The sequence below is a fragment of the Nesoenas mayeri genome, assembly GCF_963082525.1.
Source record: "Nesoenas mayeri genome assembly, chromosome: 1".
NCBI classification, from domain to species: Eukaryota; Metazoa; Chordata; class Aves; order Columbiformes; family Columbidae; genus Nesoenas; species Nesoenas mayeri.
This window is the reverse complement of record NC_137541.1, coordinates 37,840,115-37,868,085: the sequence shown is the minus strand read 5'-3', so window position 1 is coordinate 37,868,085 and position 27,971 is coordinate 37,840,115. Positions and strand designations below refer to the sequence as shown.

General features: G+C 38.4%; 2 protein-coding genes across 3 annotated transcripts in view; both read right to left on the bottom strand.

Annotated features, from left to right (window-relative positions):
• Positions 1-748: 748 nt before the first annotated feature.
• SLC35E3 (solute carrier family 35 member E3) lies at positions 749-4,729 on the bottom strand (the record flags this gene model as incomplete). The annotated part of the gene is made up of 5 exons (XM_080363659.1): positions 749-935; positions 1,403-1,485; positions 2,423-2,581; positions 4,123-4,233; positions 4,340-4,729. The coding sequence occupies 5 exons, from the start codon at positions 4,727-4,729 to the stop codon at positions 749-751; spliced, it is 930 nt and encodes a 309-aa protein (XP_080219785.1).
• Positions 4,730-5,983: 1,254 nt separating this feature from the next.
• NUP107 (nucleoporin 107) overlaps positions 5,984-27,971 on the bottom strand; it is a 30,959-nt gene continuing 8,971 nt past the window's right edge. For both annotated transcript variants that reach the window (XM_080363361.1, XM_080363362.1), the window contains 24 exons: positions 27,651-27,786; positions 27,043-27,146; positions 24,939-25,066; positions 24,567-24,615; positions 23,350-23,421; positions 22,755-22,843; positions 21,773-21,851; positions 20,739-20,852; positions 18,850-18,940; positions 17,697-17,773; positions 17,111-17,170; positions 15,608-15,753; positions 15,453-15,501; positions 14,270-14,339; positions 13,714-13,832; positions 11,911-11,949; positions 11,391-11,541; positions 10,381-10,487; positions 9,289-9,391; positions 8,950-9,110; positions 8,631-8,756; positions 7,785-7,898; positions 7,320-7,487; positions 5,984-6,478 (listed from right to left, as the gene is read on the bottom strand). In XM_080363361.1, coding sequence (XP_080219487.1) covers positions 6,371-6,478; positions 7,320-7,487; positions 7,785-7,898; positions 8,631-8,756; positions 8,950-9,110; positions 9,289-9,391; positions 10,381-10,487; positions 11,391-11,541; positions 11,911-11,949; positions 13,714-13,832; positions 14,270-14,339; positions 15,453-15,501; positions 15,608-15,753; positions 17,111-17,170; positions 17,697-17,773; positions 18,850-18,940; positions 20,739-20,852; positions 21,773-21,851; positions 22,755-22,843; positions 23,350-23,421; positions 24,567-24,615; positions 24,939-25,066; positions 27,043-27,146; positions 27,651-27,786 — 2,460 coding nt within the window. In that variant the 3' untranslated portion in view covers positions 5,984-6,370. The remainder of the gene's footprint in view (positions 6,479-7,319; positions 7,488-7,784; positions 7,899-8,630; positions 8,757-8,949; positions 9,111-9,288; positions 9,392-10,380; positions 10,488-11,390; positions 11,542-11,910; positions 11,950-13,713; positions 13,833-14,269; positions 14,340-15,452; positions 15,502-15,607; positions 15,754-17,110; positions 17,171-17,696; positions 17,774-18,849; positions 18,941-20,738; positions 20,853-21,772; positions 21,852-22,754; positions 22,844-23,349; positions 23,422-24,566; positions 24,616-24,938; positions 25,067-27,042; positions 27,147-27,650; positions 27,787-27,971) is intronic.

The following is a 27,971-nucleotide window of genomic DNA, read 5'->3' as shown; positions in this document are numbered from 1 at the left end:
AGTAACAGAATTTTCTAAACCACAAATTACTTCATTCACGTCCTGATGGATCAAAAGAAAAAATTAACTGTTTAGATCTGATTTCCTACTTTTCTTTAGCTTGGCCTGTGGCTTCAGGTTTTCCAGTGTCTCCCTTCTAGTCTCTCTCCACCTGTAATTTTATCTACTTTGTTCAGCCAAAATCTAATCAATGTGTTGAAGCCAAACATACATAAGAAACCGTACAAGAAATAGGATTAAGCTTGGCGGCCCTTTTTAAAACTACTGAACAAAGTACGTTTCCTCTTCATCGTTCACCAGACAAAAAGGAGGAAGCATCATTACATGCCAGAACATCTGCAAAAAAGTGCCTCCAAGTTTCTTCACAACAGTAATACTGGCATGATCACAAAGACAAGATCCCTTTTCTTTCTCTCTCTGTATTATAACTGTAGCCATCATGATCTCATTTGGTATGCAAAAAAATATAATTACTCCGGTACAATTTCCACAGCAATTTGAAGTGTGCCTTTTTCTCTTTTAAGTTACCATTTAAATGTAATGAAAACGAGAGGATGGACTGAGATGGCAAAAATCCAGCGTTTTACATAATTCAGTTCCTTCAGTTTAGTTACAGAATAATGATCCTGGCAGTTAAACTAAAACCATAGATCTAAATGAACGAGGCAATTTTGTGCATTCTAGAATCAATGCATATTTAAATACTTGCTTTCCTTCACAATATTATTAATCTCCAGAACCCCTTGCTTCATGGACGCTGAACCAATTTACTCTTATTGCTTTCCTGCTCGCTAAGCTTGAAGTGGGTGTAAGCTAAAATGCCAAACAATGTGCACAGAATCCCTAGGCCTTGATTAACAGACAGTGGATCCTTAAATAAGAGGCACCCTCCCAGGAGTGTGATGCAGAACTTGAAATGTCCAAACATGTTATATCTAGACACCTGTTAAGGATAATGGCAAATATCAGTATTGTTTGTTGTAAAAACACACATTTGGGAACTTCGTTAATTACACCCAAAGCATGCAGTGGTGCATCACTTCCATTTCAACTCACGTGACTTTCCTGCATCTCTGTAGCTATGAGAATTAAGCTCCATGCAGAGCCCTTCACCCACCACACATGACAAACTGACATGACAATGCTTCCTGAAAGCAGCCAAAGCCTGGGTGAATACTCTTTGTAGGTCTGAAGGGCACATCAGTGAGTTAAACGCCATTATCTAGACAAACCCCAAACAAAGAAACAAACTACACTAAAAAATGAACATGCTTTTCCTGCTTCATCATTTAAGATAAAGCAGGAAGGTTACCAAACAATTTTCCCACAGTGAAACAGCCCAAATTAATGTTAATATAATTCACCTGGAAACAGGAGAAACAACTGATGTTACAAAGGATACGTGACAGGTGACGTATTTCCAATGATCCAGTAAATGGACAAGTTTACCATAAAGGCTATTATTCCAGACAGCAGTACCATTATCTGCGGATTAACAGATACAGTCAATAACTTGACATGCTTTTGGCCATCTGTAGATACATTTCAGGTTATTTAGTTAGCTTCCTTTACTTCAAAATGCAAAATATCAGGCAAGAAAAACATATGGAGAACAAAAATAGAAACAGCTTCAAATCAGTACAGACACTAGTGATGTGTATAAGTAGCTCTGGGTATGATGTCCATAAGTATACACTGATATAACCACAAGCCTTTTCTCCTTTACTCTCAGTGAACATTTAAGAGTGATTTGGAAAATGTGGCCACTCATACCAAAGAGGTGATATTCTTCATCTTTGAGACAAAGTCTTACTTATGGTCACACAAAAACTATTTAGGAAAAATATCTGATTTCATTGTTGGGAATACTTGCTACCCCATTCATCAACTGCCAAGCTACGAGAAATGACCCATCACTGAGCAGTACGATCAGCAGTGGTAAGAATATGCCATTGGCTCTTTTTTGGACAGAAGGTTAAAGAGAGAAATTATAGTCTTCTTGGTGAAAAAAACCTAGCAATTCTAGAGAACAACCAACATTGGCATCCTTCCACAGAAAAGGAGGGTGTCAAAAGTGAGCATGCTTTTCTCTTTTCTGAGTGGACAGTAAGAGCTAGAACTAGGGCACTTACACATTTTTAATTTAATACACTAGGGGAAGCTTCTGGATTTTGTCAGATTTTCCTGTTGTTCAGATGTCCTCTAAACAGAAAGAAGAATAAGGAGGTAAATCGATTGACAGATTCCTCTGGGAGGAAGTTGGGCAGACATAAGGGCTTTTTTTCTCCTGCACGTGCCCCTCTCATCTCATCATAGTCAAGGACTGTACAAAAATCTGTTCACAAAGAAACAGATCCTGCTCTCAAATTTAACAACGTCAATGATTATTTATTTATTTAAATAAAGTCAATAAAAGCCTTACCACAGCAGAAAGCGTCCAGGGCCCAAATATTCCCCCTTCTCCAAAGACCGGCTCAAAAAAGGGTATGATGAACAACAACATAGCCGAGGACATTGGTGCCTGATAGTACAGCAACTGCATAGAGTTTACCTGCAACTCATGCTGCTTGGCTCCTACCCACTAAAAGCAAAAGAGAAAGCTGTTAAACATGAGGAAAAAAAAATATAAAATTGAAAACTTGAGCAAAAGCAACCTGGCTACTAACACAGCCTTGTGGACAATAGCGCATAAACAGACTGCTGAGCATCACCTTCTACTTTTGTGTAACTGGAGGCCCATGTGTTTGTCTCTTGTGAGCCCATGAGCCCTGTGAGGATAAAATCATATGCAGGGGTGCCCTTGAGTGCCTAAAGCTGCCTTTTCCCAGAGCCTGGAGAACAAACGGTAGCACAGCTGGGAAGAAAATGCCAGCTCCCTTTTATTCTAAAGACAAATTCCAGATCCTGTCTATGATGGGGCTGAACACATTTGCCTAAGCAGAGATCTGCTTTTTCTCTTTCTCATTTTCCTCCATGCACAAGCTAATAAAACCAGGAAATGTTTGGCTTTCTTTTGCCAGTTTATTCCTAATTTACTGGATTTCATTTCAATATTGACTATAATTGACTCTAACTTGGATTTTCAATGTAGTGTGCTTTAAGAGACAATATTAGTTATCTATGGTTATAAAGACAGATGTTACAGGCAAAAAGATACATCTTTATATCGTATTGATGAATGACATTTAGTGTAATACTTCATAAATCACGTTAATTGGTTACATGGATTCCAGCACACAAACTTGCTATTTTTTTTTTAATTACAGAATAATTTCACTCACTTTCACTATCATTTCTCCAGTACACACATCATCACTTACAGTTATGATGCAACATCTCTGTCCTCCTCCTGCCCCAAAACAGGTCAAGAGACAGATTATTTATCATCTTGCACACTATAGATCAAAAAAACTTCTTTTGGACACACAATACACTTGTTACAACTAAGTTCATATTTAAATTGATTATGACTATCACATCAACATGACAGGGGACTCTTAATCAGGGAGGCTTTTACAGTCAAGGCTGATAATTAACTGGTCACGAGCTGTTAGTACAACGTTACAGCAGAGAAGGCTAAGGCAGTCCTTGGATGTATCTATTTTTTCAACCACAATCATCCAGAAAGGTTATATTGCACATACATATGTTAATGCATCCTCAACAAAAACATCTTAAGACTGCGTATAGTCAAAATTGAAGAACGATGGTAAAATGTAAATAGCTCAAGGATAAACCATGGGATTAACTGAAGGACTGGAATATAGGAAAGGGCTCAAACACAAGGCACTTGCTTCAGCAAGGAGAAAATCTGTGATCTCTACAAAAACGGAGTTTTACCAAGAAAGCAATCCTCACCCCTTGAAAATATGCTCATGATAATGTTAAAAATGACACCCCAACTTTTAGCAGCAAGGACAACCAACTCCTTAAACAGCTTACCAGGGGTTATGGTGTATTATCACGTTTTTAAAGTGCTTTTAAAATAAATAATGGAGTACAGAAGGCTTCCTGGAAGACAGGGGTGCCGTTCCAAGCCCATCCAACCGAGGAGCAGCAGCTTGAAGACCAACCACCATAACACTCCCACCCGCCTTCACCCCCCCACCCCCCCAAACCCACCACTTGGTAGAGGGAGGTCACCAGGACACCCAGGGTGGCAAACGCCATCCCGAGGACGCTGAACTTCACGTCGTAGTAGGAGTTGAGGAAAACGCCGAGCGTGATGGGGACCTGTGGAACAGAGAGGGGGGTTTAGGCCGGGCCGCTGCCCTCGGGCGTCGCCTCCGGGCGGGCGGGAACCCCCGCGCCCCCGCTTCCCGCCCCGCCGCCTCCTCACCAGGGTGAGCTTGATACGGAGTGGGAAGGTCTTCCCGTAAGCCAGGCTCTGGATGACCACGATGACCGGCGTGGTCATGGCTTTGGCCAGCTGGTAGGTACCGATGGTGTTGCTCTGCAGGGAGAGGTTGGTGAAGACGACGAAGCCGCAGAAGCTGAGGGCCAAGGGCAGCACCTGCGCGGGCTGCAGGCTCTTGGGGGAGAAGGCGCCGAGCGCCTGGCACAGGTAGAGGCCCAGCCAGGTGATGGCGAAGTGCACCAGGGTGAGGCTGAGGTTGGGGAAGCCCAGCCGCACGTACAGCCACTTGTTCAGGAAGACGATGCAGATGGAGGCGGCCAAGTTCACCAGCAGCCCCGCCGCCAGCCGCCCCTGCGCCGGCAGCCAGCCCATGGCGTCCCGCGGCGCCGGGCAGCAGCGGCTCAGGCAGCCACGCCGGCCGCCAGCGAACCGGCCGGGCCGCCCCCGCCTGCCGCTGCCACCGCCCCCGCCGCGACACGTGGGCTGGCGCCTTCCGGTGGCCCCGCCCGCCCCGGCCCCGCGGGCGGAGCTGCGGCGCAGGGCGGCGCTGCCGGGGAGGCGGGAGCTGCGGCCGCCCCGGCAGGGGCCCGGACGCGCAGCAGAAGCGGCCCCGGGGACACCCCCGCAAAGGTGCAGGTCCCCGCCCCTCCCGAGTACCATGGAGTCATCGAATCGTTTCAGTTGGAAGAGACCCCCAGGATCATCGAGTCGAACCATAACCTAACACTAGCACTAAACCATGTGCCTAAGAACCTCGACTAAGCGTCTTTTAAACACCTCCAGGTACCCCACCCCCGCAGGCAAAACCCCACCTGCTGCCCTGCTGTCCAACAGCCCAGCGACGGGCAGGAAGGCACCCTCTCCCCAGGCTACAAGTACCTTTCAGAACTGTAATGTGTATTTCTACACACACAGGAAAATACATATACATATATACATACAGCACATACATACAGAAAGCTCTCTGTCAAGTGTCAGAAGACACTGCCAGGGTGAAGGCACCAAAGCCCTTGGGTACTCAGCACTACAGCTTTGGCCTCTGCACTCTTCAGTTTAAAGAAAAGCAGCTGAATGTGTTTTTACACACATAAACAGGGCCAGAAATAAGGTTTCTAAATAAATTGCAAAATCTCAAACTTGGAGTTTCAAGTTATGATACCTTCCCTCAAGTTCAGGATTACATTAGCATCCTCTTTCAGTGGTGCTCAATGACAGGGTGAGGGGCAACGAGCACAGACTGAAGCACAGGAGGTTCCATCTGAATATGAAGAGAAACTTACTTACTTGGAGGGTGCCAGAGCACTGGAACAGGCTGCCCAGAGAGGCTGTGGAATTTCCTTCTCTAGAGACATTCAAGACGCACCTGGACACATTCCTGTGCGATCTGCTCTGGGTGAACCTGCTCTAGCGGGTGGGTTGGAGTAGATGATCTCCAGAGGTCCCTTCCAACCCCAACCATTCTGTGACTGAGATTTAGCAACTACACAATGTAGGTGAGAGCAGTACAAGCCCTTTTCTTCGGACAGGCTGGTGGTAGCCCTTCACTGGCTCTCTTCCTTTGACATTCCTTTCCTCCAGCCCTCTGTATCTGCTGCCTTCTGCTCTGCTTTCCGCTTACATCCTCCTGCAGTCTCATTCTTCTCTCCACCGTACACCTGCACATTCTTTTCCTGAGTAATGCTGCCAGGCTGCAGGAAGCAATTTGGCCCATAGCAAAGAGATTAAGGGCATTCATACAATCACCATATAGGCATAATAACATTTTAGATTAAAATGAAAAAACATTTTCTGTTTGTGAAGCACTTTTATTAGGAAAAAAAAAAAAAAAGATGAAAAAGGCTGTATAACAAATATAGTCTCTGGAGTTGGTCAGAATTTTTCAAGTTCAAATTGAAATCTGAGGGCTAGGTTTTTTCCCCAGCCATCAGAACAGCTTATCCGAGTCATGGTTTGGTTCTTTTTATAACCAGAATGTCCATGTTCAGAAGTTTTTGCAAGTATCTACATCAAATCCTACGACTGAATTTCATATCCCAAAGGGTCAAGATCCTGGTCCAGAAGCATCAGAGAAGATTCCCGCAGCTTCTGTAGAAGCTTCTGAAGTTCTTCTTTTGAAAATACCTAAGAATAATAATTTAAAAAAAAAGCATAATGATGTTATATTTATTTGCAATAAATAGCATGATATAAAAGTAAATGGTGGTTAATGTACTATTTTGCTTTCTATTTAAGACAGTGTGAACATCAGACGTTTCAGAATGGCCTTTAGTAAAGGACTGGAAACCAGTAGTAGCGGTATCCAAAACCTGAAGGTAGTCTCAAGATAGCTCTGTCTCGTAACTACTACAGAGATTACTGGGAAACAGCCAAATTTAATCTTCCTGGTTTTGCTGGCAGAGATCTTAAGCCAATCCAGGTGAATGCATCACAGTACTTTTCTTAGCCTTGATGTTTCTTTTCAGATTTCTAATCCTTGTTTTTTGGGGGGCTGGGGCAGAGGGGGTGGGAGAGAGAGAGTTCTGTGGTTTAGTTGGTTTTTTTTTTGTTAAGTACTAAGGTTTTTCGGGGTTGGTTTTCAGGCTTTTGCAGGAAGAGTTAGTTAGGTAGATCAAGTGCCCCAAAACAAAACCTGCTTGTTCAGTGTTCTGAAATCTATTACAATTCTGCAATTTGACTTCTTTCAATTCAATAGCCCTCATCCAAAAATTAGTAACTGCGCTACCCTGAAGAAATGCTTGTCAAAACATTGTCATCATCTTCAGTGTTTCAAAGTTGAATCTTTGATTCCTTAAGTCAGCATACAAGGAAACCCTTTACTACTGCAGTGAATGGGAAGAGATGAAGAAACTTATGCTGTTAAGGAACATATGGCATCTTCCTCTCTCTATAGAAGCTTTTTCCACAGTCAACCCACAGATCTGTTACATGGCAGCTAAGCTGTCTGCAGCTCTCAGTAACTCACCGTATAAAGCTTGTGTCGCTCAGAAGCGACCATGTCAGCCAGTCGCAGGCACTCCTGGTATTGTCCAGTACTATGTAACACCGTGTGCAGTAAAAAACACATCATGGGCAGGCACAGCTTTCGCAGCAAAATCATCTGGTGTGTTCGTTCTGGGTCATCCTCGGCATCCTTACCACAGCGAAATAATGTATTAGTATTATGAAAATTTACCTTTAAAAGGCAACTCAGCATAACCACATAACTAGTAGTGTCAGAGGCACAAAACTGGACTAACCAGCCTAGACTGGACTGCCAGATCTGATTTATGTGGTAACTGAAGGAGAAGCAATTTGTAACTGGTCACAGCAAGGCCAGAGTGAATTATACCGGAGTAAACAGAAGCACATCAAACTAAAGATGACAAGGGTACAACTGGGTAAAATCTATACTTTGTGGTCTATGCCATGATATAAAAATTAATTTTACCTCTCTAACATCAACCATCCATCCTCCATCAACAAACAGCAAGACATTGTACATTTTCTCTTTCACATCAGCTGTAAGAGCGTCCAAGAGGCCTTTCCAAATACCATAGTCCATCTGGCAAAGAAATGAAAAATAAACTACTGCAGAACAGGATAATTTACAAGGCTATTTTAACACAGATTCTGTATCTAGCATGCAGCAGCCAGTGCAGCTCTAATTCAAATTAGGGTCTTTAGCCAAATGCCAAAACCTAAAAGCCTGCTGCTAACAGCTATTTCCATTCTTGCTTAATTCCCTGTCCAGAAAGTCTTGACAGGTTGTTCAGAAGCACTAGAAGCCACTAAAGAAAGATAATTTTAAAGAACTTATTCTGCCATGCTTATATAACAAATACATGTATAAACTGAATACAGTGTGTTCACACTGGGCAGACAGGCAAAAATAACTTTTGGCAGAAGAAAGAGAACTGCAGCACCTTTTAGAGGAGAAAACGTGACACATGCAAGAACACAGGATAGCCTTCATCCTCCATCTCCAGGGAAAATAGCAAAATCAAGTACTCAGATTTCTTAATAACACTGACAATCAACACATTCTAATGAATAATTACTATTACAGCATAAAATACTATATGTAAAGCTGAGTCATAGAAGAAAAAAAGAGCTTATTGTGCAGTGGCATTACTATCCTCATACTCCCTTTTCAACATAAAAATAGAATAATTTATAATAGAGTTCTCAAGCAATATGAATTAGCAGTCTTCTACTCTGTTTCATTAAGCTAAGATTGCCTGCTAAGCAAGAATGTAAATGTTTATAGTAAATAACAACTTGAACTTTGACCTACCTCGTACTTCTTTTGCTTATGTTCATGGGCCACCTTTTCAGTGAAACTTGCTTGTGGTAACAAAGAAGGCTTCTGTGGAGCTGAGTTCATGTGTTTAAACCATTCGTTAAAGGTTTCGTGGGCTTCCTGGATTGCATTGGAAACAGTGTTTGGACATTTTTGACTCATATAATTACAGGAATGTCATTAATTGCACAGCTATAGTGCATCCAGGATTCAAAAGTTAAATCAAATGAATAAAGCTTAAAGTTTCACCACCAAGGCAAAGCCAGCATTATTTATCAGTAATACCTTGGAATATAACATGTCTGAAACTCACCAAATATGCCCGAATACATAAATGTTCCCGTATGGCATTGTCATCTTCAGCTGGAAGCGGAGTATCCATTCCCTGTTCTTCCCATTGGTTATATATTTCTGCTATAGAGTCCTGGGGAATCTTCACAAACACATCTTTTGCAGCTTCATGTTTCTTGGATGCTGTGAGAATGCAAGCTGAGTATCAACAGCTTTGCAATTTCCATACTTCATTTTTATAAACTGACAAACTCATGCTTTTTAATAGACTAGATTCAAAGCTATATGAAAAGTAGTGCCAAAAGCCAATGAGAATAAAACCAACATTTTAAATCTCTACAATATTTGTGAAGTTTAGTACCCAAGAATTTCCTCATGATTGCATTGCTTTGCTTAAGTGCTTCTGCCCTCTGTGCAGGATCAAATACGAGCCAGTCAATCACATCTATTTTCAGCTGATCCGCCTGTAAAAAACAACATATAGATTCACTAACATTTCAAGCATGCAGCTGATGTTAGACACGTCAAATCTGGTCAATGAAATACACAAGTTTCTAGAGATCTTTGGATAGCATTATGACATACTAACAAGGATTGCTTTATTCACAACTTTAGCATCAAAAGCTTAGAAAACACTCTGCAATCTATAATAATTCAAAAATTCATTTCTAAATATTCCCAAGATAGACCAATGGATGAGCAACAGCTCTCAAAAAAACTTCATGGATTACCATCCATCTTCCTCAAACTTTAATAAGAATACACTGTACAAACATCGTTTATGGAGCCCTTGCTACAACCTTCAGAGGTGCCATCAGCCTGCAATCACCGTCTTCCAACTCTTGTGTTAGATAAACTACCTATTGGGCTTAAAGAGTCTAAACTTTGTACTGAACAGCAAAAAATTCCCCACAAGTTTCCAAACTATGAGTTGCTTTCTAAACACTACTTTGAATGCAAGCTATCAGCAGTATCGCACTGTCACTGAAGTACTGAGTTGGATCCAACCAACACTCAATAGTGACAGCAAGGAAACTGTCGTGAAGGCAACGCCTGTTATAGCTGGAATATGACACTTGAGCAAGTCACACCTTACATCTGAGATCCAAAGTGTTAATCCTCATAATTCTGAGAAGCTACAATAATATCCTACTCTCAGCTACAATGTATTTTGTTATAGTCTTTTCAAGAGCTTTATCTCCACTTATTGTTTGCATACAGACCTGCTGCTGAGCAACATACACCACAGCCCAGAAAAATCAAGGAGATGTAGAAACAGAAGTTACGAATTTGTGCAATTACTCCTCACTTGGGCACATGGAAAGTGCATTTCCCTCACAGGCTTTTTCAAGGCAATTTCCACCATAACTGAATGAGAAATATGGATCATATGGGGTAAAAGACTCTGTATTTGATTGCAAACTGGAGTATCTGCGCTACAAAGTATACTCACCTCAGTTGTGCCTGTATCTAACATTTGGTCATGGTGACTGAATTCACCAGCATCCTTCTTGCGGATGTTTTCAACAACAGTTTTTGTTATGGTTGCAACATCCAAACCTAGGGTAAGAGAGAACTGTGTAAGAGCGACCATGAATTCAAACACCACAAAATGCTCCAGCTGTTGATCTTGTTCCTTACTACTAGTAGTTTTTATCAGTCTGCTCACACATTGTCAGAATAAGTTATAAGCTTTTGAGATATGTGATTTATTGCAGGTATTTTAGAAGAATGATATTTGAGGTAACAGAAAATATCAAACATGGGAAAAAGAATAACAGAAGTACCAAATTTTTTGGTCTGTGCTGGGGACCAGCATGCAGGTATATTTGCTAAGACCACTGATTCCTACAGTTTTGATGGCAAGACTATGATTTGACAGGAACATACCAGGAAAAGCTCAGAATAGTTCTTTTAGAGATGGTGAAGCAGAATGTTTTATTTTTGAAACCTGCACCAAGTTTTTAAAATAAAATGACTAAAAAAGGATTGCAGAAAAGTTAGGCACTGAAATCTGCAGTAAATCTATTTCTTTGTGACTTTCGAGTGGCACAGAAGCATTGTCAGACAATGGTAAGTGTGCTGCTTCACTGTAATCCCTTTACTTTGATGTATAGGCTTGGAAGGAATCTTACAGTTATTGCAAGCAACCCACCACAGCTAGGAAAGAGTACTACTAATAGGACAAAAACGTTAAGATACTCATAACCTTCCTAAATCCACAAACAGGTACATATTTTAATTAGTTTTCTGAAATAATATGATCACGTCAAGCTCCAAAGCATGTATTTGATATATACCTACTTGAAGAAGTGATCAGCACATAATTTTATTTAACTGAAAAATGAAGAGACACAGGAAGGAAATAACATCATCTTCATAGCTAGGTCTTGCATTAAAAACTACTGAAAGACAAAATCACCCAGAGTATAAAATGATAATTCAAATATCAGCATATCTCACCTGCATCTTTTGCTAATTCAAGGCAGTGGTGGCGCTGATCACTTTCAGTAACATCTTCGAGAAATAAAGCATACTGAGCAACAGCCAGCTCTGGGGGCAAGTGGCTAACATAGAATGCTATTAAATCTGTGTGCTTCTCAGATATCATGCGCTGCAGAATAAGAAGCAAATATTTAGAAAAACATACTATATTCATCTGTTTTTAATATATAAGTACGTTACTTACATTTGCTCATGTAAAAAAGATGTTTCATTTAAAAACATAAATATGTAACAAATATTTGTTTTGGTCTGATATAGTAAGATTCCTCTCCTCAGTTTCTAAACAAGGATCAATAAAACCATCTCTTATTTAAGCACTGCAGACAGAAACTTTGCTTATTAGGCAAGCTGCCATGCATTTCTTGATAAGAGAGCATTAACTGCATCATAGCTCTTTCCTTCTGTAACCTTAAGTCTCCTTTTCTTCCTCCTTTATGTCAAAATTACATCAGAGAAAGCAAACTATTTTTAAGCTTACCTGAATGTATGTCTTCAGGATTTCAACAGAAACTTCCTCCTTATTGCAAACAAATACAAAGTCAATTTTAAATCAGATAATGCAGAAAAAAACCCAACCAAACACCACCACCACCCCCCCACAAACTTTACAGGCTACCATTTTTACACAGACACAAGGTTATTTGCTTATCCCCCCGCCTTCAGTAATCTACACATTCAAACAGGCTCATCTGGAAGAACTGTTTTTCTTGGAGAATGATTAAAAAAAAGTACAACTTGTGATTCAAAGACTTAGTGTTCCAAGGATTTTCTTTTTCAGCAACTGCATCATAAAGTTTTTGGTCTAACTGGCTATTTTTAAAATTGTTTTTGTATGAGGAACATCTGAGGGAACTGGGGCTGTTTAGCCTGGAGGAAATGAGGCTGAGGGGAGACCTTATTGCTGTCTATGAATACCTGAAAGGAGGTTGTAGCATGGAGGGTGTTGGTGTCTTCACCCAAGTAAGAAGAGATAGGACAAGAGGAAATGGCCTCAGGTTGCACCAGGGGAAGTTCAGATTGGATATTAGGAAAAATTTATTCACGGGCAGGCTTGTCCAGCACTGGAACAGGCTGCCCAGGGAAGCGGTGGAGTTACCATCCCTGGAGGTGTTTAAAAGATATATAGATGTGGCACTCTGGGACATGGTTTAGTGGTGGATTTGGCAGTGCTAGGTTAGTAGTTGGACTCGATGACCTTAAAGGTCTTTTCCAACCCAAATGATTCTTCAATCAAATAATCAGTATCATAAAAGCGTGCACTACTACCTCTTTCCTCTGAGGTCTGCTGAGAGTTGGATCAAGCAATCATTAATTCACCTACTCCAAAACTGTAGAAACAGTAATCAACTCACAATCTCACAATGGAATTTATGTAGGAAATTGCACCTTTTTTGTCCCCTCTGTTAAACATATGCTCATGACCAAGCAAAACAGTTCTATGGTTCTATTTTATGTTCTACCATACTTGAGTTTAAAGACCTACTCTATCAAATTTTCAGTCTTGCTAAAAAAATGTATGTGTATACACACACACAAGTTCCCCTTAATTAGCTAAATGTTAACGGACTTCAAAATAAATTTCAACAGGGGAATGAAGCAGTGATTAGAGGCATGGAAAAACATAACTCAGAGCTGTATTCAAATCATCTAATGAAAGCACAGATTTGTCTTTTGCCAAAACAGGTTACATTCCGGAACTCATTCAATATATAAGTGCTTCTAATTTTTAAAACAGTAGAAAAGGAGAGCTTCTAATCCTTGTGATTGCCTCAGAAAAGACTAATTGCAGCCTATGCAACCTATCTGTCTATTTAGCATGAACAGGCTAGGTAGCTAGTAAGCTACACTTAGTATATATTTGGGGAAAATAAAGTTTCAGCTAGTACCAGTTACCTAAAGCAAAAATGTTTATGAGTTTAGAGCAATAGGTACAATTTCAAGGACTGTGTATAAGATAAGGTTATATTCGAAGCATCTTGGCTGCTATGAATAAGCGTGACATTGAAGTGTGAGTCGGGTCCTTCTCAATAAGGGGCTTCTGAGTAGATCCTCAAAAAATAATTTTCAAGCTGAACTGGAGGTGAGGAGGATGTTCTTTTCTAATTTTCACTGTTGTACTTACACTCTAAGACCAACAAATACACTATTTAAGCGAGCAGCTCCTCATCAGCCTGGTAATAATTTACCATCATTGCATGTAGCTGATATATTTACACGTAACCCTTTCTAATTGACAGACTAGCTATTGCTATGACACCAAATCAAACAGAAGCGAGCTCACCTTAGTCTGCAGACCCAAAGTGCGGAAAAACAGAATAAGATGCGTCATGAAACGAAGGAGGTGTCCTGGGAGCATGCTTCTGTCTTTGGAAAGCCATCTGCTGAATTCTTCCATCAAGCCTGTAGCCACAAATGAAACGTCAATATTAGCCATATCACAAGGAAAAAAATGCCTAATAAATATTTCAAAATTATGCATTTATTTAACAAATATAATTTAGCCTCAAAAGCCCAACAAAACAGAACAGCAATGGTTTGGAAAGATTTAGCTGTTTGGCTTAAATATCTGCTATAGGTATTTTGTAATTTCTGAGAAAACACTGTAGTCTCACACATATTCTGACATGTTTACATGATTTCAAATCTTCTTTGAAAACTACCTTGTACGTCAAACTGCAGAAAGTCCTTACAGTTCTTGACTAATGAAGCAGCTTAGCTTTTAGGTGGAGTTTACCTACTGTGTGCTTCTAAAATCCATTCACATATAAGTTTCTGGAAAGGTCACTAGAAATAATGTAGTCAGTTGACATTTAAAAATCACTTAGAGAGAAGCTCACCATCCACATCTCCCAGTATAATGAATTTCTGAATCACATGATAATGTTCTTGATTCTCCTCTATAACCCTCTGGGGACAAAAAAAGAAAGTTCAAACTTTGAGTAAAATCTTATAGCATAATGTATAAAGAAATCAAACTTATAAATAAAGCAAAAGTTCCTTTGGGAAAAAAAAATCTATCCTATTTCAAAGGATATTCTGCACAAAAAGCAGGAGAAAAGGCACTTGGTATCTCAGTGTCAAATTACAAGAATATTGACAAACTGAAAGAAATAACCAGAATATAGATCTGTGGAGTTAATACTTTCATGGAAGACATCCAAGACCAAGGACTTTTTTCTCTAAAGAGGAGAATAAATAGCAATGTTACAGAGAAGAGATTCTGCAGTCACAGAAGAACCAACAATATGTATAAATCCTTAAACAAAGGGCCTAAAGAAACTTACTTGAGGAGGAAGGGATTTTTTTTTTCTTTTGCTAGAGGAACTAATGCATGAAATACAATTCAAGTGCACCTGTAAAGTTGCTCTGTAGTGAGGATTGCACTAGAAAGGCAAAGGCAGCTGGGTATATGTGGCTGACTGCACCAATCTGTAAGCTGTCTTTCAACATGTCTTTGTCTTAGCAATGTAAGAAATACGTCTATTCCATCAAATAAAAATAAGTGTAGCTTCAATTTAATCTTTACAAAATTAACATATAAGTTATGTATTCCATCTTAAATTAAGTAAGTATCGTGGTTGTTAAAAGTAACAAAGAAATATAGTCTAAGCACATACGCTTTTAAATTTTGAAAGGCCCGTTTTGGAATATGTACACAAACTTCCCATAAATAAAACAACATGTAATCAATCTTTGCACATTTTATCAAAGTATTAAATAGTTGATTTAGTCTGTCTGCTTTGTATGTCTGACAGCACTTGACAGTCAGCTGTTCCTCTATCACACCCAGCTAGTTTGGCAGATACGGGGCAAGACAGAACCTGTAACTTTTTCATCCTTAAAAGGTGGCAGCATACACAAAAATCTATTTTAATTGAGAAATTACACATCACAAAGGTAGAAAACCCGAAATAAATCAGTTACTGCACATATTTGAGCATTTTGTTTAATAGTGGAGTAAAAGTACATCCTAGTGAATAGTTTAAAATGATGAGGAGAAACACTGTAATTAGTACCTACCTTTTTGTCTGTTGCCTGAAGTTCTTCAAAAACTTTTTCTGAAGTCCAGCTTCAAAGTAGGAGAGAAAAGGCAAAAAATGTTACCTTGAATATTCCAAACAGATCATACAAGACCTTTTGTTGAGTGCAGAAGCATAATTTTACCTAAAACTTACTTTGTTTCTAAATAATCCTTAGGGAGCTCTTCCATCTCCTCTGCAGTTATTACTGAGGTCCGTATTTCCTGCTCAACAAGAGTGTCCACCATGACCCTGAAATATGCCCAAACAGTATCTTCCCAGGTATCACAAACTGGAAGAAGCTACATGTTAAAAAACAAAACAAAACAAAAAAACAGAACAAAAATTATCTGAGATGGAGAACTATCAAAATCCAAACAAAGCAACTGTAATTTAGGATAATATTTCTGGGCACCAAAGCAGACTAATAACCATCTTAAACAGCAGCCTTTCCCTCAAAGCAAGACACAAAAAATAGTTTCACTGAATAATGCTCTAGTTCCCTGATTATCTTGTACCAAAGGTAGTCAAAATAAATGGTCCTGTTATCCTCCCAGAGGCAGCACCACTCCGACACCATTCCCTGTCTTGTGTACCAAGGAATCCAGATGAAGACCATCCACGGTTCTGCCCCATCGTTTTTCAGCAGGATCACTTTGCCTTTTTGGTTTATGTCAGGGCTGAACAAGTCTCAGTGCAGCAGCGAGCAATGGGAGGTAGGAGGAAGGGAGTGCTGCCACTATGGTGATTTAAAGAACTTTATATCCAGTTCTCTGAATCATGCTAGGCACTTTCAGGCAAGTGAAACCCTGGGACAAGTTCCAGAGAAAACATTGCATTTCATTAAACGCTTCTCTCTTACAGTAATTTAAAAATTACTGAAATTTAATTTTATTCAATGTCTTCTTGCTCTGTCACAAGAAAGTAAATATCTTCTGTTCTATAAGTCTGTTTAATTCTGCAATGCCTTTTTTCATGTAAAAGAATTAATTTTAAATTTCAATGAATAAAAACTGAAAACAATCCCCATTCCCCCTCTTTTTATTTTCTGAATTATCTTTACTAGATCATACCAAGATTGGCGGTGTGGGGCTCAAATCAAGCTCCTCAAATAGGAGCTTACCACCAATTACTAAAACAGCAAGGAATCTTCTCCAATAGCCTGCAATGTTCCTCACTGCTCTTACAAATAATTTTAAAAAATCACCGGTTAGGAGTGGGAAATCACAAAAAACATCTGGAGGATTAAAACTAATAAAAAGAGAGAACTACTTAAAAAGTGAGCCTTGTACATAGTATAAAACCTATCGATAATGAAATTCAGGTACAGAATAATCTTTGGATACTCCAACTCATCTACAAGAACGGTGACATCATATAAGCTCTTAAATAATACTAAACTAGAACTAAAACAGCATTAGAACTGTTTGTACTGTAAGTTAGCATATACTAGGAAAAGTCTATCAAGGATATTTAATTAAGGCATGTCAAATCTACAAAGAACATGTCTACTGAAGCAGCAATATTTGCTACTGTCCTGTTTACTAGATCTTTAAAAGTACAATAACTACTAATTGCAGTATTTCTGATATCACTGTCACATATGAGAAAGAAAATGCACAACTACCAAACACCATTTAACTAGGAGGTTTGACATACCTGTTTGAGGTTTCCACTGAGTGCTGCATAGATTGCTCTCTCATATCTATTAAACTGCTCCTAAAATAAACAGAAAAAAATATAACTTTTAATTAGAAAGCATATATGTTTTCTAGTCATCTTACATTTTGAGATTAATCCATCACAAAATGTTCCGTCTAACAGTTTATAAGAAAAGCTGGAAAATCCCAGGACACGTCAGGACACAAAATAAGAACAGCAAGTGACTTCCCCTTCACTGGTATCCCTGTGTAACTTCTTTGAAAAATTTATATTGACCTGGAAAGAAAGCAATGTTTTTCCTTTTCTATTCAAATAAGTCAAGATGAAAGTATAAGTGAATGTAAGCAGTTTCAACCAAATAAAAAAAGTCAGGCATTTCCTAAGCTGGAAAAATTGGTTGTGATTATGTAGATTTCTCACTACAAGATGCAAATATGTTATTTCATAAGATCTCTTAGAAACATTAATTGCAAATCCTATAAGCAGCAAACATAAAGTGGATAGGTTTACTTAAAATCATGTTACAGATTTCAGAAAAGTTCCAATCTCTGTGTTATTATCAAGTACATCAGCATTATCTTACCTCTTCAGCCATACGCCAACAACTTATTTTCCAAATGCACCTGTATGGATTCCCTTGAACAGGCTCCAGCTCTTTTCCTATATGAAAAAGATAAAAAAATAAAAAGGTGCTATTAAAAGAAGAGAAACCAGTAACAAGGTAAAGTAAATTTTCTGTTATTAACCCAATTTAAATCCCTTTGGAACTCTTCCCAAAGCACTTTGATGTATTCATCTGGACCAGAAGGTGGCTTTTCTGGAAGCTCGGTACACGTTTATCTTGTTTACAGTATTTGGAAAGCTTAGCTGCTATCCAGCTTCAAAGAAAATAGTGGTTTTGACTGTAGCATATCTACAATGTTTACATTTGGAAAACACAAGGAGAAAAGGAATTTTTATATCTTAAGGAAGACAAACTTCTAAAAAATGTCACTGCTTCAGTGCTGGTATTCTGCATTCACTTGTATAAGGGCATGCATCATGAAATTAAAACCCATGTGACAGCAAGGTAGGTAGGTACACTCAAAACAAGACCAGAACATTGGTGAGGCATTCAGATAAAAGTAACAGAGCTTGAAAAAGTAGGAAAGCGTTGCGCCTTCCAGACCCAGCTACACACTCCATTTAGAAATGCTCTTAAATTTTTTGCTAAATCCTGCAATGTCCTGAGCATAAAGAGAAGCAAGGAACCCCAGAAACAAGGAGAAAGGTAATTTAACAATTTTCAAATATTTTAAAAGCATCTTTATCCTACATTTATATTTGCTGAACTGTAGTCCTACTATACCCTTCTGAAGCTGGACATAGAGTCCAACTGAGTCTGTAAGAAACACCATGTTTGCTAGGCGGCACAAGTCAGATGTTGAGAAAATACAGAGTGAAATATTATACAGAGGTGGAGAAAATCTGTCCAGAACTCTGAGACATAGATATCCTAATGATTATGCTCAATTTTCAAAAAGAAAGTGACTTTAGCATGTTAAATGGATCCAGTAAACCTTTCAATTAAATTAATTTCATAATTAGTTTTCAAATGTTCAGACACGGTAACATATTTTGGATACAGAAAAGGCTCTTAAGGTGAAAAGAGCTATTTCTCTTTGCCACAGACAGTTAAAGAAAATGCTCTCTGCCCTATTTTTACATCTGTCTCAAATGCCCTTCGAGGTAGATACCTCCATTAATGTTAGGATCATGATACAACTTCCATCCTTCCAAAGTTGCAGCTCTCCAGGCCTGACCACATCGTTTGCATAACCGCTGTGCCTGAAAAATAATGGATATTCTCAGCAACAGACTTCAAGGTAGGAAAACAACCAGCTTCTCCTTTAAGAATCTTAACATTAATAAAATAGTTAATTCGTGTAGAGATTCTACTATGCAAAAAATAAGCACAAAGGATCTTAAATTCAAAATAACTGAAAGATTTCAAAGCTAATAAAATGTCAGTTTTTTCCCACTAAACATTGTAGGTTTTCAGTCAGTATTCACGGCAATGCGAGAAATATGCTACAGTTTCATCTTTGCTTATTTAAACAGCTGTTAGGCATCCTTTGAGAAGTTTGGTTTAAGGTGTCACTTTGTTTAGCCAAATTCTGTTGTTTTCACACTGGAAGGGCTGCTGACATTCAGCCATTTTGGGAATGGGGACAAACAGTAAACTTAAAGAATAGACAAGTTGTTCTAGCTTACCTCCTGTATATTACCTATTGTATGGTAAATGAACAGGGGTTCATTCTTAATTCAGAGTAAACTCGAAATATGTTAACTCTTTCAGTAGTGAATAACCCACTTTAGGCTTAGACAGTAGGGACACGACAGTAGCAACTGCAGAACAACTGGTGGTGCAAATTTGTACTTAAATTGCCCAGCAGCAACATGCTCATGTGCCCACAGTTTCAGAAAATGAACAGATCCACACCATATTGGAACAGAATACTAGCAAGTAACCATATTCCTGTGTCTAAGGTCTTGGGCACAAGAATCTCAAGCCCCATTACTCAAAGGCTATCGTATATACACAAAGCCTAGTGTAAGGGAATCAGTTTCCAGCTGAGGCCTTTAAACAACATCACAATACAAGTATTTACATGACTGAACCATGAAAGTCACTTCACAACTGGGAATCGTTATTCAGAACAGCTTTAAGACTGAAATTGCCTGGATTTTACTCAGCTAAGGATTAATACAAGGTACACACCATATATTCTCTAAGGTGGGGGAACAAGCAGACTGACAGTGAAAGGGCAAATGGAGGATAACAACATGCTTTCTAGATAAAGTCTATCAGAGTTTTCACTGCTGAAGACCCCTGCCAAACAATAAAGGTAAGAAAACTAAAGGTAGACAGCAAGACAAATAAGTTATTTTAACTAATAACAGTAACCGCCATACATTACTAGGTTTCTTCTATGGCAGTATTAGCTTATGGAATTTGTGCGCTGGTCCCCAGTTCTCAGTCCTGGGACACAGCTCCAAATGTACAGTTGCAACTGTTCATACAACAAAGTGATAAAAACAAAGCCAACTCTCTCTCATCTCCACTCAGATCACATACCCAAGGGAACACTAGAGGAGTAGAGCAAGTAAAGTGTGTTTAATTTAATGCTGTTTCTAAGAAAAGCATATATCAAACCCCTCTGTCTGGTTAAAATTGTGTGTTCCATACTAGTATATGGAGAAGGACACCTGTATGATAATCCACTGATTATTAGAGATGCAGTTAGAAATTCTTTGAAACATCCTGTGTGTTTGTCTAGCTGTATTTAGTATCAAGCCACTAAATGAAAAAAATATTGTCAAAAAACAAAAAAAGCCCAAAGATACATTTTTTTCCTTAATATCTATTCTACACCCAAAATTACCTAACTAGAGGCAAGATTTTATTAAAATACTAATTTAGCAGTCCATCACTGTCAGTATTGATAATATACTGAAAATTAAATCACTGGAAGTCAAATTCAAACAGACATTTTAGTACACAGCTTTCCATTAGTTTTGACAGTAAAATTTAAAATAGTTACACTAGTTAGCCAAGAAGGTACTGTAACTTTCTGCAGCTTACCTCATCTGTCATTCCTGCTCTGATGAGAGTGAAGAGATACTTCAGTAACCGTGCATCATCTTCTCGATCCAAATCATCAAGTGGCAGTTTCTGTCTTATAGGGGCATCCGGATCCTGGAAGGCAAAAAGTCACCACCTCTTCTGATGATTTCCTGCCCTGTTTTATAATTTGGAGTCACTTCTTATGTTGGCACAACAATCTATACAACCCATGTAATATCTACCATGATACTTCCCTGTTTTCCTCTCTAATTTCTTTTATACCTCTTCTGTCACCATGCCTATCAGAAGGAGCCGCTGAAATTTCCTATTTACTCCAGCACCTTGTTTTTTGCCCTAAACTTCTCATCTTCCAGCTCTTCTCACCCTCAAACATGCTTTCCCCTTCTGCCTCTCTACCTACCAGACTTTTTCTTCCTCCACCTTCTAACCAAGAAGGCATTTCATAACAGCTGTACTCGCTTCTATTTAATCCAAACGATTTTTTTCTCAAGCCAATCAATACCTCATTTCAGTCCCCAATTGAATTAATCTGCTATGCTCCACTGTCACTGAGACAGTTCATTACCTCCTTCTGCTGGACAGTGCTTTCCTTGACCTCCCTCCTATTAGCTTTTACTATAGTAGCTCTCAAGGAATCTCATCAGGACTTGGTTTCATTTTGCTAGTTACTGTACAAAACCAGCACACCCTTATCCGCAAGGGCTTCCAGTTTTATAAGCTTTTCTGGTTAGAAACATGAGTTTGTTTCAGATGTAAGAAGTACTAATAAAGCCATTTACTTCACCAAATAGACCATAGGTACTTGTGATGAGGGGTGGGGTTATGGAAGTGACTGCTGAAAGAGAAGTCCATGTATCCCGAAAGGAACTCCAGAGGTGCCCTGCCTCACAATTTCTGTACTAAATTTTTAGATAGCACAACTACTTTTGGATAGTACAATTATCTAAAAATTGGTGGAAGCCTGTGAAAATAGCATATATGCTCTCTCCAATACATTTTGAAACCAAAACTTATTTTTAAATAATACTTACTAATTCTGTTACCAGAGCTCGAGAACTTCCGATGTATGTACTTAACTGTCGCTGCTTCAGGATATGTAATGTGTTCTCCCTGAAAGTAGTGAAATGGTCTTCAGAAAAATGAAAAATGTTTTTTTTAGCAAGCATCTTTTAATAAGACACAAATATTGAAAAATATTTTTTGTTACATGGAATATGGTTATAGAATGGACACACTTGGTTTTGCTGGTTTGTCAATGGACTGCACTACTGTTGTGAAAATACAACATTTCACAAGAGGTACAATATTAGAATCAATTCACATATATTTATTTCAGAAGCACCCATTATTTCAATCATTAATCTATTAACTATGAATTGATTTCTGCTTGAGCAAAATTTCCCATTAGCATTCATTGTAAAGTTAGTCTAGGACAGAAATTCAACTTAGGATGAACACATGATTCCAAAAGCCTGTATTTACTGGCAGGTGTATTCTAGGCATATAGCATGAAAGATAGTCTTTGGTCTTTTCTGCCATAAAATCCATCACTGGTAATACAGACAACAATAATGGCTTCTGGTGAAGGGTCAATGACACGAAGTGATGACAAGAACTTAAAACAGGCAAAAATTAGAGCCAAAGAAGTGACCAGAGAGACACACAATAAAAATTGTTTCATCCAATATAAATAACAGGCTTATCAGCAGCTGACCATCTCCTATGGTGCATTATGATGAAAAAAAATCAAATCTGCATCCAAGTTAAGATTAAATTAAATTGCTCTGATAGTTTTCCTTCCATCTTTTCCTCCCAAAAGCAGTAGCTGACTTTTGAGAAGATATACTTCAGCAGATGGGTAGGAAGTCAATTTTTACATCTAAGAATTTAAAGAAAATAAGTAAATGAACTGAACAACTTTTAAAAATTGACTTATTTATAAGAGGGATTCTGTGTCTGTGCACCTTATACTTCATGGGAGCATGTATACAATCAAAGAAAGTCTGAACTCACCAATATACAGATTTTGCATAAAACTCAATATTATCGGAGAAGTCCCCAATTTCATCCTTGGCAATGCTCTCTAGCCAATCTACCACCAGCTGGAATAAAATTAAGACATATTTTTAAAACAAACATGTAACAAATAATATTTTAAGCGCCTTCCTCTCATCTCTAGATCTACTAATTGTCTACATGGTAACAAAAGGTGTATACACATCCTGAAGACTATTCCACTCTCATTTTAAGTGTCCAATATGAAGGTTCTTTAGGCAACTGATCTATATTTCTCACTAGATGCTGCAGTTACTACAGTGCTACTTAATGGTTTATTAATCACCAGTGATACGTAACAGATGCTCCAAATGCGAATAGCTCTCAGCCTTCCATTCTCTCCAAGCCAGCCTGAGAAACATTTCTGATCTTTAGAGGCTAAAAAGCACCATTTTTACACATACAGAGAATATCACACTTCAGTGAATATATATATTAAAAAAAAAGTATTAGAAAGAGCTTATAAAGTGCATAAAGCATTAGTGTTATAAACATTTCATCTCATCTCCTGCTGAGCTATTTCTATTCTCATCTTAAAAACGCTCCATCATACCTGGCTTTGGCGAACAAGTGAATCTTTCTGAAACAAGTTGTCCACAGTCGTCTTTTCACTAGCAGTTAAAACCTATTTAAGAAAAAGCTGATCATCACCTCATAGAAAAATTGCCAGAAAAAACAAATACTAAACTGAACACATACTAACTCATAAACTTTCTACAAGTTCTGTATGCTACCTCTTCTCTACTAGTTTTTTAAGAGCAGACAACATTATACATGTGTTTTATTCGGATGATCTTTTACATCCACTCACATTAAAAACTGTAAAAATTAGGGTCAGAATATAATTCCCAAACATATGAACACGAAGATTCTACATAGTAGAACCACTGATTCCACTAGCTTCACTCATATTATCCTAAGTCTGATTTATTACTGTACACAGAAAAATATTACGTTTTCCAAGACCATATGCACACTTAACATGAACAAATAAAAAAGAACTCAAAACCCAAAAAACTCAACCCCAGAACCCTGATCTTTTCATCTGTTCTCCTGCATTAATTTAGCTTTCATTAGACTTGCAACAAAAAGAGAACAGAAGATGCATTTTCCTAAAAAACACAGGTAAAAGGAGCTTGGTTTTTGGCACAACAGCGTTTAATTTAATAGTGACAACTTTGCAGTAGGAATCCTAGAGGAAGCTATTTTATGACTGAGAAAAGAGCAACTGTGATAATAAATTTTGGAAAGGCAGAGTCACTTATTGTTTTGTCTTCATAAGCATATTCTGGCAGCAAAGGCCAGAATTACTGTATTGACATAGATGACTACATCTGAAACAAGAATGCTAAAAAAATTGGAATCAGGACTGTGAAGGCTAGACAGCTTAAGACCACATGTTCTTCTGTTAGGCAAACCAAAACTGTCTCTGACCTATGGGAACATTACCACTACTGATGCAACTTTTTAAAGTAAATAAGTTAGTTATGTCTAGTGAATCTTCCAAGTGTATGTGGAATACTTCAGGAAATAAAACAAAGTATAGTTTATAATACTTTTACACTAACATTTTCTCTTCACAACTGAATATTGAAATTCGGTTTTCACGATACATGAAATAATATATTTGTCGTGATAAAAATAAAATCAATCTCATTTTTTCATCTTTGAATTTTGAGTGGCTGCAATATTGGCACTGTAAAAATAAAATACAAGCATTTAGCTTATCATATTGCTTAAAAACCCCAAAACCCAAAAGTCTAAGCTTACTGTGATATCAAATGCAGTTTCATCTTCCAGTGCAGACTGTATTCTATCTCTAGAAATAAAAGTGCAAAAGGTTAATGATTAAAATAAAGCTGAGAAAATTCAGCAGAATGCATAATAAGTAAAAGCCTTTAAAAATACCTTTAGAAAAATGTTCTTTTAAAAAATACTAGAAGTTGCAAAGGTAAAAAGAATATGCATGTTTATAACTTTCATTTCCATAAATAGATAAGGCACATGTATCAGCACCTAGTTTCATAAGCAGATTGTTAATAGGTACTTGATTGCTTTACTACATATTTAGATACTCATAAAAAATATATCCAAGAAAGCAAGCTCAGTGCAAAAACATAACGTGCTTTTCAAATGAATTACCTATAAAGCGAGGACAACAGTCTCCAAGTTACCATCTCCTGCTTGAGAAGCCACAAGACACTGGCAGTTTTTGAAAACTTTTGCTGTCCAGGAGTTGCTCGATAAACTATTTTCCCTAGTATATTCACCTGAGGTAAATAAATGGATACACGGTTAATATTCCCCATCATTGTAGTTTTTTCCTACGCCATTACAGCAATCTTTTCATTATCCTGAATGCTTTCAACAACAACTTTGATTACCATCTCTTTGAAATAGGTAGATGATACTCCACACCATAAATTCCCTTATTAATAAAAATAATACTAACACAGCCTAGAGGCCATAAACCAAGAGAACAGCTTTGTTTTGCAAGGTACTGTACAAATCCAGGATAAAAATAGCTTATGTTGATCAATTAAAAGGCATCAAAAGACTGTGAGGAAGCGAAGGCAACCACTGGAAAACAAACAAAACAAACAAAAACCAAAACACTAAAATAACCAACTTTCTTCCATGTACATTAATATCTCCTTCTCTGGAGACATTCAAAAGCCGCCTGGACATCTTCCTCTGTAACCTCATCTAGGTGTTCCTGCTATGGCAGGGGGACTGGACTAGATGATCTTTTGAGGTCCCTTCCAATTCCTAACATTCTGTGATTCTGAGAAGGAAACTAAATGTGAACTTGATCATTCTTTGAGATGGTGGAACTTCTGAGCTGAAATGGAAAAGAAAGTCTCTCACCAAATCAAGACAGACCACTCATCTGCTGCCCACTTGGGCACATAATTGTGGGACACATCTCATTAAAGATTTCGACGTTGTCCAACTCAGCCACAACAACAGATCTGCACAAAACAGGGCTAGCAACCCTCTACCAAAAATGTATTTTGTTAACATAGACACAGGTATGAAGTCTCTTAAAAAAATAATCTGCCCACCTCCGTCTGTTATGATCAACACATATTGACGGAAAAATCACAATTTCTTTCTTTCAAATTGCCAATCCCTGCTGATCCCAAACTATCAGTCAACAGCTAATCAAATAAAAACTGTCTAAGAGAAGAGACACCTTAGATATAACATTGAGTCCTCTACTGTCAGCTTATTAGTAATGTAGCAGAAAACTCCTAAAACATCATAATATGATTTTATTTACTTATACTCAAGAGAAGTAAGTACTTTTAAATCCAGTTTATTATCATTAAAAAAAATCTATATATCTGCTCATGTTTATTGCCTCTTGACACTTGCAGCGGAATGGCATCCAGTTGACATTTTTAGCATTCAGCAAGCTACACAATGGGTATTCCTGTGCCAAAGTAGTGTATGAGGAGAGAGATGTTATTCAATGCCAGTGTTCAGTGACTCATAAGACTGCAACCAGCTGGAAGATTTAAATTATCTATGTTAAGCACTGTGACTTCTCAGCTTAAAGAAAAATAGCTACAGTACTTAGGGAAGAGACTGTAAAACAGTTTAGGCCAGCAACATCCTGGCTTGTATCAAGAATAGTGTGGCCAGCAGGACTACAGAAGTGACTGTCCCACTGTACTCAGTGCTGGTGAGGCTGCACCTTGAATCCTGTGTTCAGTTTTGGGCCCCTCATCATAAGAAGGACATTGAAATACTAAAGAGAGTGCAGAGGAGGGCGATGAAGCTGGTGAGGGGCCTGGGGCAACAAAGTCTGATGAGGAGCAGCTGAGGGAACTGGTGCTGTTTAGCCTGGAGAAAAGGAGGCTGAGGGGAGACCTTATCACTGTCTACAGCTACCTGAAAGGAGGTTGTAGCATGGAGGGGGTTGGTCTCTTCTCTCAAGTAGCAAGTGATAGGACAAGAGGAAATAGCCTCAAGTTGTGCCAGGGGAGGTTTAGATTGGATATGAGGAAAAAATTATTCATGGAAAGGGTTGTCAGGCATTGGAACAGGCTGCCCGGGGAAGTGGTGGAGTCACCATCCCTGGGGGTGTTTAAAAGACATTTAGACAACGTTCTTAGGGACACGGTTTAGTGCTAGAGCTAGGTTAGGTTATGGTTGGACTCAATTCTGAGGGTCTCTTCCAACTAAAATGATTCTACGATTCTATTCTAAAATAAATTAAAAAAACAAGCAAACTACTTACCTGACTGCTACAAATACTTTCATACTCATCCACAAGATCGAAAACTGTAGTTGATGTATGTTTCAGGAAGGAATGCAGAAAATCTGAGTACATGCTCATAGTAGCTAGAACAGATTAAAGAAGAAACAGACACATTAGTCAGACACAACTTGGTAAAAAAAGCCCCAATATGCTACAAAAAAAGCCCTTCTGATAAGAAGGCATCTTGTCTTTTATAAATCTAAATGAGGACAATGATGATATGAACTATTTATATCACGTAAGTCAGAAGAACTTATCAGCTAAGACAGTAAGATACACAAAAGCTATGAGGTATGTCAAATAATTCTAAAACTTTTGCTGTAAACATGTCACCTGAGAAAGTTTTAACAACAAACTCATTTGTGTATCGCCACAAAATTAATCCAGTTTGTCCCCTACATCACCAAAGCATCCTATTTGTGCCATCAGGTTCCACAGAAGACACAAACTCTCAAAACACCAAAAACTGGAAGAGATTAACTTTCTGAACTTTTTAACACAGAAAAAAAACCCCAAAGCAACCATATATTGATATCCCGCAAATAAAAAATACAGTCAATTATTATGAAAACTTCATATTGTCTCACCAGCTTCCCCAGGATCATCCTCACGCAACAGTACAGCGCTCATTGTGACATCTTCTGTCATATTGGACATGTCTAGATTGGCAAACATTCCTGTCTGCTGAGGTGAAAGTGCCATTGTCCAGCTACTTTCATCCAACTAAAATCATAACAACAACATAAGGAAAATAAATAGCAATCTCAGACTATTATAAGCCTAGCTTCAAGGTTTTCATTCTCTGTGAGTGGTATAAACAGAGCAATTCTAAAAATTTATGGTGAAATAACTGCCATTAGGTAAGGTGCAACTATGCTTTTAAGAAATGGCTCTGAAAAGATATAACC